The 20,444-nt window shown below is 39.3% G+C and overlaps 1 protein-coding gene across 5 annotated transcripts in view; it reads right to left on the bottom strand.

The window, feature by feature from the left end:
- LOC132509407 (membrane cofactor protein-like) overlaps positions 1-1,262 on the bottom strand; it is a 52,397-nt gene extending 51,135 nt beyond the window's left edge. For 4 of the 5 annotated variants that reach the window (XR_009536974.1, XM_060130451.1, XM_060130438.1 and 1 more), the window contains exon 1: positions 1,023-1,262. Coding sequence is in view for 4 of the 5 variants with exons in the window: in XM_060130451.1 (XP_059986434.1) it covers positions 1,023-1,143 (121 nt within the window). In the remaining variant the exon portion in view is untranslated. The remainder of the gene's footprint in view (positions 1-1,022) is intronic. The other variant, XM_060130431.1, reaches the window with a different exon arrangement.
- Positions 1,263-20,444: the final 19,182 nt, after the last annotated feature.

Genomic DNA, 20,444 nt, shown 5'->3' with positions numbered 1-20,444 from the left:
AAACAAACCTAGTGGTTGGGCCTTCAGGTTTAGTTTATGAGCTATAGGAGAAAACCAGACTACCACCATTTCTGGTTCACTTCTTAGGATACTCATTTTTCGGTAGATTTGGCTACCAGTGTTTTTTAGGTTGCTTCGGATAGCCCCTCAAACATGACCCAACCTTCAGAAAGAAGGAAAGCAATGCCAAAAAGCCATTCGGTAATAGAACTGAATATTGTCTATTGGATGAGAACAGGAAGATAACTCTATTGCAAAGAAAAAAAAAAAAAGAAGAAGAACCTGCAAATCAATATCAATACGATCTCGAGTACCAAGTTTCCTGTTAACTTTATTTACAAAAAGCACCTTGCCCGCTTTCAAACCCTCTAAATCCCAGGCTCCCAGAGCCTGCTCTCACCGGAGTGCTACAGGCACAACATCTGCTCCGCAGGCCCACTTAAAGCAAGCAGTAAGCTTCCTTGTCCCACACTCGGCTCGGCAGCGCTGGCCACAAACTTGCGTACACCTGGCCTGGGCTCCCTTAACCACGCCCAGCAGGGCACAAGGCGTCATCCCGCCCAGGGAACACAGGGCAAACTCTCCCCACGAGCACAGCACCAGCCTAGCAACATCCCCAGGCACCTGGGCAACTCAAGAGCAAGTCGTCACCACCAGCCCCGGCTTGGCGCTCCCTTATCCACCTGATCAGTCCCGGAAACACCCTGCAAGCTTTTGCTAGAGACCCAGCTTGGCCCCGGGTAAACCCCAGCCACGCCACCAAGCAAGCCTTCTCTTCGGCCACTACGTGGTCACCACCCCCCGGGGTCCCCACACAGTACGAGCCGGGGACAGTCTGGCCACGCCTTCTACCCTAACTCCTTACGACCCTGTGTGGACTCAGCCCCGCGCCTCCGCCCCGAGCCACCAAGCAAAGCTCCCCCGACCCTCGGCTCCAGCGGGCCTGCCCCGCGACCCGGCCTGCCTCACCCCCCACCCGCTCCAGTTCGCCGCCTGTGCGGACACCTTCTCCAGGCTCCTACCGGAGGATATGGGAAGCAGGAGCAGTAGCGCCACCAAAAGAATCCCAACGAAGCACCTAGAAGAAAAGGGACTCTCGGAGCGGTAGGGGGATGCCTTCCGAAAGGAGCAAGGCGCCGTCATTTTCGGGAGATCAGCGAGAAACCTGAAACAGCTCAGCAGAGATCTTTCTGAGTCCAGTTACCAGAGACAAGAATCCGCACAGTCACAAACCGTCAAACGCGGTCTCGCAGCTGGGTGTGGCCTGGGCCGTACCCAGGGCCGTACCCAGGGCGGAAGTGACTCTATGGACGGGGCCTGCCGGGCCAATAGGCGGGCTGTAAGGCGGGGCTTCGGTGTTGGGGGTGGCCCTTAGGCCTGGAGAGGCGGGGCGTGGCGCTTGCCGAAGTCTAAGAGACCTTGCGCGCGGGCCGCTCTACGCCTCACTCTTAGACCCTGGCTGTACCTGGCTCTTCCTTCTTCGGACCTAAACGGAAGTACAGCTGCGGGTTGCGAGAAATGGCTTGTTCACCGCCTGTTCGTAAAGACTGTCACCACCCTATGCAGGAAGGGCGGAAAGGAAGCAAGCGTTGGCGAGGTCAGCATTGTCAGTTTTCCGGAACGCTAGATTAAAGAATAAAACGCATCGAGCTGAAGACAGAAACCTAGAGCCCAGGCAGTGAGTCACTGTGGGGCAGACACCCCTCAGGACTCCAGTCTGGACCTGGGGCAATCCAGACTGTCCGGATACCTGGGCCCTTGCTCAATCTTTGGCATTAGTCAGGCATAATTCGGGACAATAGTTGAGATTTCCGTGGTTGAGCCTCTGCTACTGAAGCCTCTCATGGCCTGATAGATTTGAAAAACATGGAAGGTTTGGCTGTTGCTCTCCCAACTGCTAAAGTCAATTAGTCTCACCTGTATTCCCAGGAGAGCACCCCTGGGAAGGTAAATTATTAAACAACACCGGGCCATTAGCATATTGGGCCTCAACTCTACGGTCTTGCCTTCGAACGACTAAATGTTTTATTGAAGATGACATATACATGCATGAAAAGGGTAAGGACAAGGGTGCATTAAGTGCCATATTTCTGGAAGCAATGAATGTCGTTAGAGTTGGGATGGGTAGGAATTGATGAGTGACAACTTTTCTGGTGAACCAATCTCTCAATGCTGGAAAATTAAGAATGAGTAAGATTTATTTGTAGAGTTGTGAGTAAACCTGTATGACTAGTAAAAGGAAAGGAAAGTAACATGACCAGTATTAAACAGCAAACAAAGGAGCTGACATTCTCTTCGTATTAGCTAGCAAAGAATAAAAAAGTCAACCACTGTGTAAACATATTGGAGATGGGGTGGGGTGGGGGGAAGCACCCTCAAAGTTTTAGTTTACATAATTTTCTCATGCGTTACAATTTTAAATGGACATGACTTTTAAACTGCTAGTTTCATTTAGAGTTTATCCCAAAGATATCATCAGAGCTGGGAGCAAAGATGTATAATTTTGAACAAAATATAAACTCTTAAATGTCTAGCAGAAGTATGAGTTTTTGACAGGCAGCTTTATGGAATGAATTTCTATGAAGCAAGCAGTGTAAAAAAAATATGAGAAACTATGGTATATTCGTAAGTAGAAAAAGCAAACTCCAAATCGGTGTGTGCCTTTTGTCATTACTTTTATTAAAACAAAATAGTATATTGATACACTTAAAAAGAGATTAGTTGGAAATAGTCAAAATTAACTAACAGTTCATAGGCTTATCTATATTTCATTTTTGTGTGGTTTTTTTCTGTATTGACCTTTGTTACACTTGGAATCAGATAAAGAAACATTTTTTTAAAAAGCCAGCCTGTATATCACCTGCTCTTTTGTTCATAGAATGGTGGGAATAGAACCTGTGTCACATAGGGTTAAGGTATGAGAGGATGGTAAGGAAATGGAAGCTCTTTGTGTAAACCTCAAATGCATCTTCTGCAATTATAGAACTTTATATATATTTAAACAACTTTATACCTGAGATGCACTAAAGGTTTTCTGGGTTCAACAAACTATGGAATTTCCGTTTCCTCCCAGACCAACACAATGTTTGGATTCTTGTATCTAGCATACAAGATACTAAGTGTGGAGGTGATGTATAAAATAAACACCTTAGTGTCTTGGATTATAAAATCCAGACACTCCATGATGACAATTAAAGGAGGTACAATTAAGGAGACAGTGAATAGAAAACTTAATGAGAGGGACTTATCATTTCTGTTATTTCTTATAGTTATAAAACAGTGATATAACAGAAATGTTCTGTGGTTCAATGTTGGCACTTAAAATGGATCTATTTATGTTCTCTGTAACTATTGGTACATAATGTTATATGTCACTTATATCTGAATAAAGTTCAAAAAAACTTTCCCATCTATTTCTAGTCTTGGAAGTAAGTTTTTATTTCTCATGAGAAAATTTAAAAGGGAAAAAAATATGACTAGCGTTTGGTTTACTAGTTACAAATGCTAGATTAGATTCAAGAACTGGGGCTTTACTGGAATTTTATTTCAACCAGTGAAATTTCTATACCTGTGTTTCATCAAGCCATTCTTAATATAATTGAAGACTTTCACATAGATTTCTTTAACTTACTTTGATTCGACCCAACTGAGGCTCCATTTGAAAGGCTTTGAGCCTTATTCCCTATTTTTCTGGACTAGCTCCATGGGGCAGGGATAGTTTTCTTGCTGTATCTCCAGTGCTGAGACAGTTCTAGACCTATACCAGGTACATAACAAATACCCGTTAAATACTGAATGAAATAAATGGGCATTGTTTGTCAAGTGCATATAACATGTCTCTGCCAATCCTCCCCAGCATGGATTTACCAAATGCTGGAAAAGTTCTGAGAAGTTTTGATTTTAATAATGTTAGGTACTGGGAACAAGCAGAATTTGTCTCTGAAAGGATTTGCCTACAACTGTCTGCAGAGAAAACTTTCCTAAATCAGGCATGGCAAGCTGACCTATGAAGTGGATCTACTGTCTAACCCTTAGCCTTGAGATCATTTTAGTGACTGAGTTCAAAGGGGGAATATGGACTGTGAACTTCCTAAGGTGCTGAGAGGAATAGAACTCAAGAGTCGAGGCTTTGAGTGAAGTAGGGGCTTAAACACTAGTGGTTCCTCCAACTCCCCCCAAAGATTTTGTAAAACTGCCAACAGGAAAATAAGAAGAGAATGGAGAATATGGCTGTAGACCAGGTTTTGAGCTATGTAGTAGCTCTCCTGTAAGCTTTAGGAATGGCGGTAAGATGGAGGGAGGTGTCTGTGGATGTCATTAACCCGAGGGGGACTTCATTAAATAAAACAATGCTAGATGATCCTTTGCCTCCTAAATTGGTATATTTACCTTTTGCTTTTCAGAGGTGAGGGTAGCAGCATGAAGGGGCCTGTGAATGCTCTCAGAAGAGGCTTTCACCTGTCACGGTGCTTTACAGGTTAGGTGTTTGTGAAAACCTGAAAGAGAATGGCTAAACAGAGGATAGTTAAGCCACCTTTTTGAGGCTGGTCCTGGGAGCTCTGCCACCTCTACTCGCACCTGGTAGGCACCTGCCAGCAAATTGACCTTCTTACTTGGCTGTTACCTCAAGAGCATTACTGTGGTGCCACATCCAATACAGGGATTCTGAACCCAGTCAAGTACAGAAAGGAGGGCATTTCTCATAAGGATCACATATTCATTTTGTTTCCTCTTGGCTTTTCAAGGCTATAAAAAGTCAAACAAAACAAAACGAAATTAGAATGTTAGCACTAGGAATAGCTTTGGAGACCGGTTGTTCCAGTCCCTGCTTTTCAGATGAAAAATGTAAGGCCAGGGGTGAAAAGAATTGCTCAATAATACAAGTTAGCTATATAATATTTTAGACATCATTAATATATACACTATTTCCCATAGATAACTGATGTGATAGGAAAAAATCTCACAGATATCTTGTAATTAAAAAGTCACAGGCATCAGATATTTGTTAATTATATTGCTCAGTGACCTACCTACTCCATTACTGGAAAAAACAAAACACATTTTTTCTTGTGATGGAGAATTTTAATTCTAAGAAAGTCCTATTTCCAAGCATTTAATTGCTACTTCCTTTTTTTTTTTAATTAGGGTATAGTTGCTTTACAATTTTGTGTTAGTTTCTGCTGTACAACGAAGTGAATCTGCTATATGTATACATATATCGCCTCCCTCTCGGGCCTCCCTCCACCCCGCCCCATCCCACCCATCTAGGTCACCCCAGAGCACCGAGCTGAGCTCCCTGCACTATACAGCACGTTCCCACTAGCTATCTGTTTTACATATGGTAGTGTATATGTGTCAATCCCAATCTCCCAATTCATCCCACCCTCCCTTCCGCCAACTGTGTCCACACATCCCTTCTCTATGACTGCATTTCTATTCCTGCCCTGCAAATAGGTTCATCTGTACCATTTTTCTAGATTCCACATATATGTGTTAATATATGATATTTGTTTTTCTGTTTCTGACTTACTTCCCTCTGTATGACTAGGTCCATCCACATCCCTACAAATGACCCAATTTTGTTCCTTTTTATGTCTGAGTAATATTCTATTGTATATATTTACCACATCTTCTTTACCTATTCATCTGCCGATGGGCATTTAGGTTGCTTCCATGTCCTGGCTATTGTAAATAGTGCTGCAGTGAACATTGTGGTGCATGACTCTTTTTGAATTATGGTTTTCTCAGTGTATATGCCCAGTAGTGGGATTGCTGGGTCATATGGTAGTTCTATTTTTAGTTTTTTAAGGAACCTCCATACTGTTCTCCATAGTGGCTGTATCAATTTACATTCCTACCAACAGTGCAAGAGGGTTCCCTTTTCTCCACATCCTCTCCAGCACTTATTGTTTGTAGGTTTTCTGATGATGGCCACTCTGATGGGTGTGAGGTGATACCTCATTGCAGTTTTGACTTGCATTTCTCTAATAATTAGTGATGTTGAGCATCTTTTCATGTGCTCTTGGCCATCCGTATCTCTTCTTTGGAGAAATGTCAATTTAAGTCTCCTGCCCAGTTTTTGATGGGGTTGTTTGTTTTTTTGATATTGAGTTGCATGAGCTGTTTGTATGTTTTGGAGATTAATCACTTGTAAGTTGCTTCATTTGCAAATATTTTCTCCCATTCTGAGGGTTGTCTTTTCGTCTTGTTTATGGTTTTCTTTGCTGTGCAAAGGCTTTTAAGTTTCATTAGGTCCCATTTGTTTATTTTTGTTTTTATTTTCATTACTCTAGGAGGTGGGTCAAAAAAAAAGTCTTGCTGTGATTTATGTCAAAGGGTGTTCTGCCTATGTTTTCCTCTAAGAGTTTTATAGTGTCTGTCTTACATTTAGATCTTTAATCCGTTTTGAGTTTATTTTTGAGTATGGTGTTAGGCAGTGTTCTGATTTCATTCTTTTACATGTAGCTTTTCAGTTTTCCCAGCACCACTTACTGAAGAGACTGTCTTTTCCCCATTGTATATTCTTGCCTCCTTTGTCATGGATTAGGTGACCATAAGTGCATCAGTTTATCTCTGGGCTTTCTATCCTGTTCCACTGAGCTATATTTCTATTTTTGTGCCAGTACCATACTGCCTTGATTATTGTAGCTTTGTAGTATAGTCCAAAGTCAGGGAACCTGATTCCTCCAGCTCCCTTTTTCTTTCTCAAGATTGCTTTGGCTATTCGGGGTCTTTTCCTTTAAAAATTTCTTCTCCAGAAACCCAAGAAATAATGCAGATAATAATAGAGGTTCAACTAAACAAAACCATTGAGCATCTTTTCATATATTCGTGGGCTATTTGCTTTTCTTTCTTGAGTGACCTGGGTGTATGTCCTTTACCCATACTTCGGGAAGTTGGGGGAGGGTTGGTCTTTCAATTTTTAACTCTCTAAAGAAGCCAGTTACCCTTCATTTGTGATAGAGGTTGCAATTTTTTTATCACAGTTTGTCAGTTGACTTTGCTGTTTTTTGTTTTTCTGTATTGAGTAATTTAAAATTGAAATTCAGGTTGATGTCCAGCTCACTCTTTATATTTATAAAAGTATATATGGCAGAATACACTCTAAAAGCAACTATTAAAACCCAGAATTACACAGAAGTTAGCAGTAGTCATATGCAAATCTATTGTTAAATATTCAGAAATATCCTGATATTTTCTAGAGATCGTTAGCAAGGCTCATAATATCATAAATTTTTTAAATATTTATTTATTTTGGCTGCGTCGGGTCTTAGTTGCAGTACACGGCATTTCTCTAGCTGTGGCGTGCAGGTTTTCTCTTCTCTAGTTGTGGTGCACAGGCTCCAGGGCCTGTGGGCTCTGGAGTTTGTGGCATGCAGTCTCTCTAGTTGAGGCGCATGAGCTCAGTAGTTGTGGTGCGTAGGCTTAGTTGCCCTGCAGCGTGTGGGATCTTAGTTCCCTGACCAGGGATCGAACCCACATCCCCTGCATTGTAAGGTGGATTCTCTACCACTGGACCACCAGGGAAGTCCCCCAAATAAATTTTTGATCTATAAAGATGTGAACCAGTTGAGACTCCAGGGCCACTTATTTAGAAAGTATCAATACATGTTTATTAATTTGATAAATTCTTAAAAGTCATGCTTTCTTAGTTAATTAAGTTTATTCTGAATCCATAAAAAATAATCTAGGTTCTTTTGTAATAAAAATTATTCTTTAAATTTTAGTGTTTTTTATATAGAACATAGTACAAAGTACTTTTGAACTAGAGCTTAGGAAATATTAATTTCCTTATTTTGTTCCAGATATTTCCCTTGACCCCTCTCTCTGTAATCATTTAATGCCTTTTACTAAACAGAAATTATTTTTTTTCTAGAGAAAGTGAAAACTGTTATAGCATACATTTTACCACAGTCTATCTATAAGGATTGGGTTCTGCTCTATAAAAGCAAAAGAAGGTATTTTAAAAAGAAAGATATCTGTGTGTATAAAGAAATATACTTGAAGAAAGATTAGCAGAAAATGAATTGAAATATTAACAGTGGTTATCACTAGGTAATATATATATATATATATATTTTTTTTTTTTTTGTGATACGCGGGCCTCTCACTCTTGTGGCCTCTCCCATTGTGGAGCAGAGGCTCCAGATGCGCAGGCTCAGCGGCCATGGCTCACGGGCCCAGCCGCTCCGCGGCATGTGGGATCCCAGACTGGGGCACGAACCCGTGTCCCCTGCATCGGCAGGTGGACTCTCAACCACTGTACCACCAGGGAAGCCCTAGGTAATATATTTTTATGTGACTGATCAGTTTTTCATATCTTCCTCCTGCATTTTCCAAATTCTCCTCAATGAGCCTATTCCATATTATATATATTTGACAATAAGAACGAAAAATGACAAACATGTAAACAGAAATCCTGGGTGACATTTCTTTAAGTAATTGAGACTACTTATAAATCCTAAGTGTAGTTTTCCCCTGACTACATAATGTGTGCTTTCAGCACAAGAGAGGAGAGTGAAGGGGTGACCGTAATCCAAGCTAAGAAGAGGGTGCTTCAGTAGGTACTGGGAGAGCTTCAGCATCTTCAAGTGCACATGTTTGCATCTCTGTGGAGTCACTTAAAAGATTTTATGAGTCTCAGATCTTATTCTGTTGAAATGAATTGGCTCTTTTCCCATCAACATTTTAATTCGAGATGTTCTCTAGCTTTATAGTACTTTGTCAAGGAAGGACACTGAAATAACAAAATATTTTTATTTAGATGACAGCATGGTCGACAACTGGACTACCCAGAATTTATATGCTGATAATCATGTTGCAAGCATTACACATAAATTACAAGTTCAAAGGAAGTGCTTATTGCCTTCTGTGGTGGTTGCTATTTTGGGCACAAGAAAGTATGGCATAAATTGAGGCACTGAGTAGATAAGAGAGGGTAATGAGTAACTTGACATTTTCACATTGCTTCTTTTGTTCTCAGAGTTGAGCAACTAAATAAAAAGAGCCCCATTCCAGAACACATACAGGTCCCTCTTAATACAAAAAATATTTCCTGAGTCTCTTTTTTCTGAATGATGATTTTGTTAGAGGAGATAAACAAGAGCTGGTAGTTTGGAGGAGGGTCAGCTTCAGATATCACGTCCTCCTCCCCCACTCATAGTCAGGATTGAAAGAAGTTATTGCATAATACAAGATATCAGAATGTTCCCTTGGCCATGCTGAAGCCTCTCCTGTTTCATAAGACCAGGAACACTGTCCTTCCTCCAGTGGACAAACCCCTAATGAGGCCTGTCAGTTTACCTGACACCCCTAGTTACTACTGATTCCTCATCATTGTTCTCCTTCTACCTCACAAGATTTCCCAACATCATGTGTTACCTGCATCATATTTGAACATTGTCATGGCCTTCAAAACACAGCTGTGTTTTTGGAGTCTGCTTCTTTAATTTTATTGCCCTCTCTGCTCCTGCACCTGGCCTGGGTTCACAGGTGTTAAGCTTGGTACAGACTCTGACTCCTTGTCTACCATATGTTGCCACAAATGATTAACCTTGATCCTTTGGTAGTCAGTGATCAAAACTGCAAGCTTAGGGACTTCCCTGGTGGCACAGTGGTTAAGAATCTGCCTGCCAGATTCTTAGCAGGAGACGCGGGTTCGATCCCTGGTCCGGGAAGATCCCACATGCCGCAGAGCAACTAAACCCGTGCGCCACAACTACTGAGCCTGTGCTCTAGAGCCTGCGAGCCACAACTACTGAGCCCACGTGCCACAACTACTGAAGCCTGCGTGCCTAGAGCCCGTGCTCCACAGCAAGAGAAGCCACCACAATGAGAAGCCCACGCACCACACAAAGAGTAGCCCCGGCTCAGTGCAACTAGAGAAAGCGTGCATGCAGCAACAAAGACCCAACGCAGCCAAAAATAAATAAATAAATTTATTTTTAAAAAAATTGCAAGCTTAAAAGGAAACATTTGAGACAATTCATTAAGGACTTCCTACCTTTTTATTAAAAGGTGGTCAGTAGTCAACATGCACAATTTGAGATGCACCTTGATGTAAAAGAATGTTTCCAAAAAGTTGAGGATGAATGAAATTTTGGTAAGCTCATTCTCAAATACTTACTGTATACTTCTCATTTGATTAAATCTATACTCAGAAATGGGACAGTTTAAAAAGTGGTCATTACCCATAAGTTAATTTAGTATGGGAGAGAAAACATGTAAGCACAAAGTTTGGTACATTATAGTTGACTACTGAGTGTTACAAGAATGAATGCATTAGCAAGTGAATGACTGTAATAGAGTTAATAGGTAAAAAACAAGACATGAAATGTCAGATACTATGGGATGTGTTTAGATAGAGCTTGGGGGAAATGATGGGAGAAGTGGTTGTCATTTGGTGAAAAAAAAAAGTATACCATCAATATAATCTCAAGGTATAACGTTGCAAATGTAAAATATTATGAAAGAAGCTTAAAAACACTAACCACTGGGCGGAGGCTCTTATAGGCAATTTTAATATTCTTTATATTTTTCTGTGTTTTATATGTTTTCAATAGTGAACACACATTACTTTTAAAGAAACTAGATTATTTTAAAATGGTATAGAAACGAAGTGCTGTGAGTTCCAAAGAAAAACATCACTTTGGATTGGAGTTGTTTGGGAGAGCTTCTTGGGTGAGTGAATTCTGAGCTAGGTTAATGCAACTTAGATGGGAAGAAAGGTGAAACGTGTTTTAGACAGGTAACCTGGCAGGAATGAAACCAAATAAAATGATATTTTAAGCACTCTTATGGACTATTTTTTAAATGAACTCTTGAAAAGACAACCATTGTGTCTGCTGTTTATATTTGGAGGCAACATGGCTGGCCATGGAACAGTTTTGCACAACTTTTCCATCCCAGTACCCCAATAGCAAAGAAAAGGTACGCATCACCCATGAGCCTTGGAGGCCTTAAAGCAGCCCTGAAAGTACAATATTCTCTATCTTATTCATCTTAAAATATCCTGCCTTATTTGTCTTCTGTTCTCTTACATATGTATTTGTGTTAATATAATGCTATTTTCCATTTGAACTATTGGAATAACATTAGGAAAAATGTTCTAGGAAGCCTTGCCATTTTTATCTCATGACTTCTATATCCTATTGGTATACCAGCCAAGCAGCCCCAGGGCATATGCAAATGCCCATTGGAGGAGCATCACGCTAGATGATCATTAAAGCTTCAAAAAATAAATTACCAATTCTGAATTTTTTAAAAGTAATGCACATTTCCTTTACTTACATTAACAGTCATGAAAAACAAGCTGTTTGACAGAAGCAAAGTGAGTAGAAGCAAGATAATAAACATAGGGCTTTGCAAATTCATTTCTATTTAGGAGAAAATTGACCTTATCCTGTATATTTTTGTTTAGAAAAATTTGAATTGCATATAACTTAATTAACTATAAAATGCCTCTCCCACTTCCTTACTTTTTCCTGTGGCCCCTTCCACTGTTCTCTATAAAATTTATAACTTCTGACATGTATGTAGATATAAAATGCCAGATTTAGATTAATGCACATGGATAAGGGAAAGAAGTAGGTCAGAAACAAAAGAAATTTACTAAAAAATGTGATGATTTTGCTTCTGCTTCTACAGGAATGGCCTAATACCTTTCTAGTGCTTTTGGTGGTGGTGTTTCTGAAAATGCCCTAAGGATATTATGGATAGGAAATTTTAGAACTCCTGGCCATAGCCGGAGTAAGCAAGGACCAGGTGAATGACTCTGTATGAAAAACTGAAGTTTTGAATTTACAAGAAAACCTTGAGCTGAAATGAGGCACCCTGAGATTGCAGTAAAGATTTGAAGGGATGAGTGTCTAATGGGAGAGAGGCCTGAGAAAAGGATGGAAAGCAAAACTTAAAGGGGGACCAGCCTGTGAGAAAATCCTCACCGTCTGATGTAGTTCAGGGGTCAGCAAACTCGTCCATTAACGGGCCAGTAGTAAATATTTGGCTTTGTGTGCCATGCAGTCTCTGGGTCTCTGTGGCATGCACTCAAGTGTGCTGTTGTAATATGAAAGAGTCATAGACATTAAGTAAGGAATCGGTGTGCCTGTGTTCCAGTATAACTATTTACGAAACAGCTATGTTTGGTTCAGTGACTTCTACTATTCAGTCTAGGTTGTGTGCCACTTTTGGCTGTAGCATAATTTTCCTTTTCACCCTAAACCTTATGCAAACAGCTACACGTTTATTACACAACAGCTTGGGTAAGACTACTTTATTTACTTATTTTGACCAATGGCAACTGTATTAGCGTTCTCCAGAGAAAACTGAAGCAATAGGATATCTACATATAGAGAGAGAGATTTCTTTTAAGCAATTGGCTCATGAGGTTGTTGGGCAGACAAGTCTGAAATCTGCGGGGCAGAACAGAAGGCTGGGGATTCAGGTTAGAGATGATATTGCAGTCTTGAGTCTGAACTCCACCAGGCAAGACACGCAGGCTGGAAACTAGGCAAAGTTTCCATGTTGCAGTCTTGGGGCTCAATTCCTTCTTCTGGGAGAAGCCTTAGTCTTTGCTTTGAAAAAGACAGTGCCTGTACACAGCCCTGACAGAGTCACCACCCCAAATCACTAGAAGAAACAATAATCCAAAAACAACAGCAACAACAAAGGCAATTCCACCTCCTGAAGTACATTCCAACTTCTTTGATACCAGTGATCCAACTAGTGAAGTACCATATTCAAATTCTGTTTCCACTTTCAACATTTGAGTTGTTGAAAAAAATTTTAATTCAGTATGTGTATTAGGTACTTGCTATTTTCTTGATTTGTTTGCTAATTTTGAGGATGAACACCATTGCCTTCTTGGGAATATAAATGGATAATCACTTTTTTAGATTTTTCATCTGTATTATTGCTAATTGGCAATGGGGAAAAAATAGGAAAAGTATCTCAGTTATATGTTTCAGTATTGAAAGAAATTAGTTGCTTTATTTTGAAATTTAGAGCATAATTTGCCTCAAGTTTTTGAAATATTTGCAAGGTATCTAAAAGGAAAAACATAACTAAATCCCAACTTTCAAGACTAAGTAAAAACTTATTAGGAAATAATAATAAAACCATCCTATCCATCATGTCAGAAGAATCTAAATTGCCTATTAGACAAGGGCCCATGCCTTAAAACAACACATTTCACCATTCCCAAAGTAATTTTGATTACTGAATATTGTTCACCACAACATTGTGACATTTAGGCTTCACAGTGTGAATGTCTTTGCACTGCAGTCTTACACAAGACTTCCTTCTTCCCCTGTAGTGAAGATATAAGTTCTGTTTTCTGTACAATTATTACCCACAGTTAGGAGAGCAGCAGTAGTTGTCATGAAGGTATATGAGAACTGACAGTAAATAGAAGTATTTAATGACTTTTAAATGTCAGTAATCATAATCATGCATATATAACAATAGTTAAAATTTTCTGGCATTCATCAAAAGTGAGGCACTGTGTTAAGTGAGGTAGAAATTCTTATTTTCCCTATTTTACAGGGAAGGAAAGTACAGTTTAGACAGAATAGGTATCTTGTTGAGGGTCTCATAGTAGTAAGTGAGTGTGAACACAGGTCTTACCGATTGCAAAGCCCAGGGTCTTACCGGGTATGCTCCTCTGCCTTTGTGGGTCATTTAATCAGCACTTCACTTTACATAAATGAAATGATGAATCATACGATACCAGTACCTTTAGACTTCAGGTCTAGGTTGGTATTAGGGATTTAGGAATGGAAGCACAAAGAGTTCACTCACTCCACCACTTCCCAGTACGTCCTCATTATTCCTCTTTATGCTCTCATGGGGGTTAGATGGTGGTACCACTTGAGACAAAGAGGAGACTGTGAGTCAGGAGCAAATTGTCCACAGGATGAGGGAGGGCAACTTGAAATTCATGCATGAGGAAGCGTAGAGGGCTGGACAGCCACGTTGGATGGGCGTCCAAAGAGCAGTGACTAGGTGGTTAGGTGAGTAATGGCCTGAAAGCGGTCTTGGATGCTGAGTGGTACATGGGGCGTGAGAGGATACAACCTTAGTGAGTATGTGTTCAAAGAATGGCTGTGCAGGTGGTTGATGGTGGCTAATGTCCACTTTCAATTCCTTCTTCTGGGAGAAGCCTTAGTGTTTGCTTTGAAAAAGACAGTGCCTGTACACAGCCCTGACAGAGTCACCACCCCAAATCACTAGAAGAAACCATAATCCAAAAACAACAGCAACAACAAAGGCAATTCCACCTCCTGAAGTACATTCCAACTTCTTTGATACCAGTGATCCAACTAGTGAAGTACCATATTCAAATTCTGTTTCCACTTTCAACATTTGAGTTGTTGAAAAAAATTTTAATTCAGTACGTGTATTAGGTACTTGCTATTTTCTTGATTTGTTTGCTAATTTTGAGGATGAACACCATTGCCTTCTTGGGTAATGCAGCGAGCCTTTCCAGAGAGCGGCCTTAATAGTTTTGAACTACGCATAATACTAATGAAAACTTAAGGCTTTATCTGACTGTGGACAAGAAGGTTTTTTGTATAGAAATGGGAGTGGATTAGAGGCAGAAACAAAGAGGCAAGGATAAATGGGCTCTGTGGAACAGTCTAACAATATTGTTTCTCAGTGATCAGTGCATGACTTATCTTGTTTAACATTTGTCACAAATTATTGATGTAGTAAATACACAGTAAAATATCAAATGTGCTGATAATAGTATTTTTTTCACTAGTGAAATGTCAAGCCAGTGAGGTTAAATCACAAAGAATTTGCAAGTCTGTGCAAACAAATGGGAAAGTTTTCACAAAACCTTAATATGGACAGATACCCTTACAGAAATACTGTAATTTTCTTATAGGCTAATAACTCAGAATGGAGTGAAAGAGGAGAGATTGCATACTGTTCTCCAGAAAGATACTGTTTCAGTCTACCAGAAAGCTAATACAAATCCAATGAAATAGAGGGAAGAAAAAAAGGAATATTGAAAGAAAAAAAGGAATTATTTCAGCTTTGTACTATACAGTTCTGGATACGGAATTTCAATGACACAAAATCAGATTCAGAAATGGGCAAGGAAAATCATAGCCTTTATCCCCTGTAATTCATTGAGTGTCTGGTTTATTGTTGTCTCTTCCTCCACTAGAATGCAAGTTCCTTCCAGGCAGAGAAGGGACTTCTGCATTATGATTATTTAAGCTTAGAACTTCCTTTTCTAATTATAGTTATACATTATTTCTAAGATGAAAATAAATGGCATTTTGTTATCCCAAGGTGTGAATCAGGCCAAAAATGAAAGTTTTTAAAATGTTTTGAAATTTTCATAAATTACACCTAATGGGTTTCATTGTGAGTTGCTTGTCATCCCAAGAAGTGAATCAAGCGAAAAATAAATGTTTTTAAAATGTTTTGAAATTTTGATAAATTACACACAATAGGTTTTATTATGAGTTGCTTACATGTCTGGGAGGTTTGCTCCCTGACCTTTAAGATTAAAGGGACCATGATCTTTTCCCCTGCCACCATCTGGTTTGCCATTGGTCAGAGAGAGAATGCTCCTGCCATGGACATTACACATTTATGGAACGTGGAAGAAAAACAACAGGCAGGCTTTAAGAGATGGAATACGTGAAGAAATGGTGTGTGATCTAAGATTGTTTAGATCAGACAAGGTAAAGAAATATATTTTTATGAAATGGTTATTGAATCTTATTTATGCTTGTGGATGACTAATATGAGCATATGATCTTAAATTACCTGGGTGAAATAAATCAATAGTTAGACTTGGGAATTTGACCCTCCACTTGATCAGCAAGGTATAGGGATGAGGAATGAAGTAGTTGGAAGGGAGGAGGTGAGAGGATCATTTATCTCTAAGAGAAAGAGAGAGTCATTTGCCCTAGATTGTATTAACTTCAGACTGGTACAGAAATAGAAAGTTAAAAGTCTTAACTACTTTAATTCAGCCTTAATTTTTCTAAAGCCTAAAATTTTAAAAGCCTCATTCATTATAGTGGTATTAAATGAGGAACTTTAAGGGGAAAAGCTTATTGGCACAAGGACTTTTGCTAACGTAAAGCATCGGGCTACTTTCATTTTCTTTTTGTAGTGAAGAAGAGCAAAGTATATTTACATGTCAAGCCAGAATATAGAGGACGTTAGTTAGGAAGGATAGAGATTTAACTTAAATTTAAATCTCTACCAATTATTCTATCTTGAAATTGAGTTCCTGACTAGATTGTTTGTAAGAAGTTCTGCTGTGATATTCTTTATTAAAAGTTTATATTGGCATCCTCTGTGAACTATCAAAACTTCAATTTCTGTAAAGCTTCCCTAGGAGACTGCATGTGCTGAGCATGTTTGCTATAGAAAACTGTTAATTTGAAGTTAAAAATTTTCTCATGGTTATAGAGTTTGCCCATCAAGCTTATAAACTTGATCTCATTGACTTTGACCTCACTAATTTTGTTATAATTAAATCAACTAGTGCAAAAGCTTATATATGTTCTCTTCCCAGTGAAAATGTTTATTTAGTAAACGGTGTTTATAAAAGGTTTATTATTTATTTAATACCCAAAGCAAAACATCAACTATTTCACACTGGCAGCCTGGGTATATATGCCAGTGAGACACACTATCTAACTTTTAGTGCCCTGATAGGGTCTTTGTACAGAGGTCAGAATCTGAAGTGTCTCAGTAAGACTGAGATACCAACGTTCTCATCAACACCTTTGGAAAAATCCCTTACACCTACTTTTTCTTTTGTAAAACTCGAGTCCTTAAAATTCTAAACTTTTTTTAAAGTACTTTTAATGTCATATATATTTATTTTAATGTAAATACTTCTCTATCCACAATGTGTGTCAAAGGTCTTTATAAGAATGACTGCGTCTATTTATGTAGGTTTTTGTTTTTGTTCTTTTGAGGCTTTCTCTTACCTCTCTTTGGCTCACAAGAAGAGGCAAGTACAGTTTTAAACATTTTCTAGGAGATTATGGCTGTACTTAACCTTTTTTGTGTGCTGTAGAATTATCCAACAGGAAACAATGATGGGCAAAATAAAGAAGATCATAACAAAGAACATGTCTAGGCAGCAAAAGAGGTAACTGAATGCATGGAAAATATAACCCGCAGGTTGTTTTTTTTTAATTGAAGTATAGTTGATTTACAATGTTGTATTTCTTTCTGGTGTACAGCAAAGGGATTCAGTTATACATATATATATATATATATATATACACACATATACGTACATACACACACACACACACATATATATATATATTTTTCTTATTCTTTTCTGTTATGGTATATTACAGGATATTGAATATAGTTCCCTGTGCTACACAGTAGGACCTTGTTGTTTATCCATTCTCTGTATAATAGTTTGTGTCTGCTAGTCTCAAACTCCCAATCCAACATTCCCCCACCCCCACTCCCCCTTGGCAACCACAATTCTGTTCTCTATGTCTGTGATTCTGTTTCTGGTTCATAGATAAGTTCATTTATGTCATATTTTAAGTGATATAAGTGATATCATATAGTATTTGTTTTTTTTCTTTCTGACTTACTTCACTTAGTATGATAATCTCTAGTTGCATCCATGTTGCTGCAAATGGCATTATTCTTTTTTATGGCTGAGTAATATTCCATTGTGTATGTATACCACATCTTTTTTTTTTTAACATCTTTATTGGGGTATAATTGCTTTAAAATGGTGTGTTAGTTTCTGCTTTATAACAAAGTGAATCAGTTATACATATACATATGTTCCCATATCTCTTCCCTCTTGCATCTCCCTCCCTCCCACCCTCCCTATCCCACCCCTCCAGTCAGTCACAAAGCACCGAGCTGATATCCCTGTGCTATGCGGCTGCTTCCCACTAGCTATCTACCTTATGTTTGTTAGTGTATATATGTCCATGCCTCTCTCTCGCTTTGTCACAGCTCACCCTTCCCTCTCCCCATATCCTCAAGTCCGTTCTCCAGTAGGTCTGTGTCTTTATTCCTGTCTTACCCCTACGTTCTTCATGACTGTTTTTTTTTCTTAAATTCCATATATATGTGTTAGCATACGGTATTTGTCTTTCTCTTTCTGACTTACTTCACTCTGTATGACAGACTCTAGGTCGATCCACCTCATTACAAATAGCTCAATTTCGTTTCTTTTTATGGCTGAGTAATATTCCATTGTATATATGTGCCACATCTTCTTTATCCATTCATCTGTCGATGACATTTAGGTTGTTTCCATGTCTTGGCTATTGTAAATAGTGCTGCTATGAACATAGGGCATGCGTGTATCTTTTTGAATTATGGTTTCGTCTAGGTATATGTCCAGGATTGGGATGGTTGGATCATATAGTAACTCTATTTTTAGTTTTTTGAGGAACCTCCATACTGTTCTCCATAGTGGCTGCACCAGTATACATTCCCATTAACAGTGTAGGAGGGTTCCCTTTTCTCCACACCCTCTCCAGCATTTGTTATTTGTAGACTTTTTAATGGTGGTCATCCTGACTGGTGTGAGGTGGTACCTCACTGGAGTTTTGATTTGCATTTCTCTAATGATTAGCAATGCTTGAGGATCTTTTCATGTGCCTATTGGCCATCCGTATGTCTTCTTTGGAGAAATGTCTATTTAGGTCTTCTGCCCATTTTTCGATTGAGTTGTTTGTTTTTTTGATGTTGAGTTGTATGAGCTGTTTGTATATTTTGGAAATTAAGCCCTTGTTGGTCGCATCATTTGCAAATATTTTCTCCTAGTCCATAGGTTGTCTTTTTGTTTTGTTTATTGTTTCGTTTGCTGTACAAAAGCTTATAAGTTTGATTAGGTCCCATTTGTTTATTTTGGCTTTTATTTCCATTGCCTTAGGAGCTGGCCTAAGAAAACATTAGTGTGATTTATGTCAGAGAATGCTTTGCCGACGTTCTCTTATAGGAGTTTTAGGGGGTCATGGTGTATATTTTAACCTGCAGGGGATGTTTTTGTTTTTTTTTTGCTGCGTTGGGTCTACGTCGCTGCATGTAGGCTCCCTCTAGTTGCAGGAAGTGGGGGCCAGTCCCCATCGCAGTGCACGGGCCTCTCATTGCAGTGGCCTCTCTTGCTGCAGAGCACGGGCTCCAGGTGCATGGGCCTTAGCAGTTGCAGCACACAGGCTCAGCAGTTGTGGCCCGAGGGCTCCAGAGCACAGGCCCAGTAGTTGTGGCTCCTGGGCTTAGTGGCTCCGGGGCATGTGGGATCTTCCTGGACCAGGGCTTGAACCCACATTCCCTGCATTGGCAGGTGGGCTTTCAACCACTGCGCCACCAGGGAAGTCCCTAACCTGCAGGCTTTAAATTCTATCTTAATATATAGTCCTACTAGAGATTGCCAATGAGTTTTTAAATTTTAACTACGTAACACATCATTGTAAAGCAATTACACTCCAATAGAGATGTTAAAAAAAAATGTAACTACAAATTCTGCTACTAAAAACACCCCCCACAGGCTTATCTTTAAGAACTCCCCTCTGCTCCTGGTTTAATCTAGCATATTAGTCTTATTACCACAGGGTTACAGGTAAGCTGTGAGAGAGCAGTTTATGACCTTTGTCCAACAGCAGCCTTTCAACAGGTGGGTGGGAACAAACACTGGAGCTCCTCTGCTCAGCTCGCCATGACCCTGCATGTCTCTTGTGTGAGGCGCAAGGCACGAGCTACTCTATGCAGCAGACTCTACTGATTCTCTTAGAAACTCTACCACAGAACTATTCCTCTCACATAGGCAGATCACAGAAATGGGCTTAGAAAACTGGTCTTTGTGGCTTTCAATTTGTGCAAATGGGCACAATTACCATCCTGAAGGCCATTCCTAGGTTATAAAACAAAGAGCAATTTGTCTTCTCCAAACACATTAAAATAGGAAGAACGATTCAGTTTTTATAATGGTTCAAAGATAGTATAGAAACTTTGATAAAAGGCACTCACTCTATATGCATATAAGGATACCAGTTTTGCTACACTATGGCCTGAATTCATTATTCTTTTCTTTCTAATTAAAATTGCAGTCTAGGATATTTTGATCTCTCTTTTTACATTCATTTATTATAAGTGGATACTTACTGTTAAAGATGCTAGGTTTCCTTGGCAAACTCTTCATAAAACTTACCAACTATGAGATTATCACTTGTGTCTAAAAGGAAGCAAAAGCCATAAAAAACGTCAGTCTGGCACACAATATGATCAAACAGGAGCTCCCAGCCAGTTATAATTCAGCCTGATTTTTTTTCAATACATAGTCTTATTTTTTTCTGATATAAAAAGCTTTTTATGATATAAAAAGCCATTGGTTTTACTCACACAATCTCATTTTGTGTACTCAGAGAAGTCTGTTTTTTTCTTTTTAATGTAATATTTTTTGTCATAAAAATAATATA

The sequence above is a fragment of the Lagenorhynchus albirostris genome, chromosome 2, assembly GCF_949774975.1.
Source record: "Lagenorhynchus albirostris chromosome 2, mLagAlb1.1, whole genome shotgun sequence".
Classification (NCBI taxonomy): domain Eukaryota; kingdom Metazoa; phylum Chordata; class Mammalia; order Artiodactyla; family Delphinidae; genus Lagenorhynchus; species Lagenorhynchus albirostris.
This window is presented reverse-complemented; position numbering and strand designations above follow the sequence as displayed.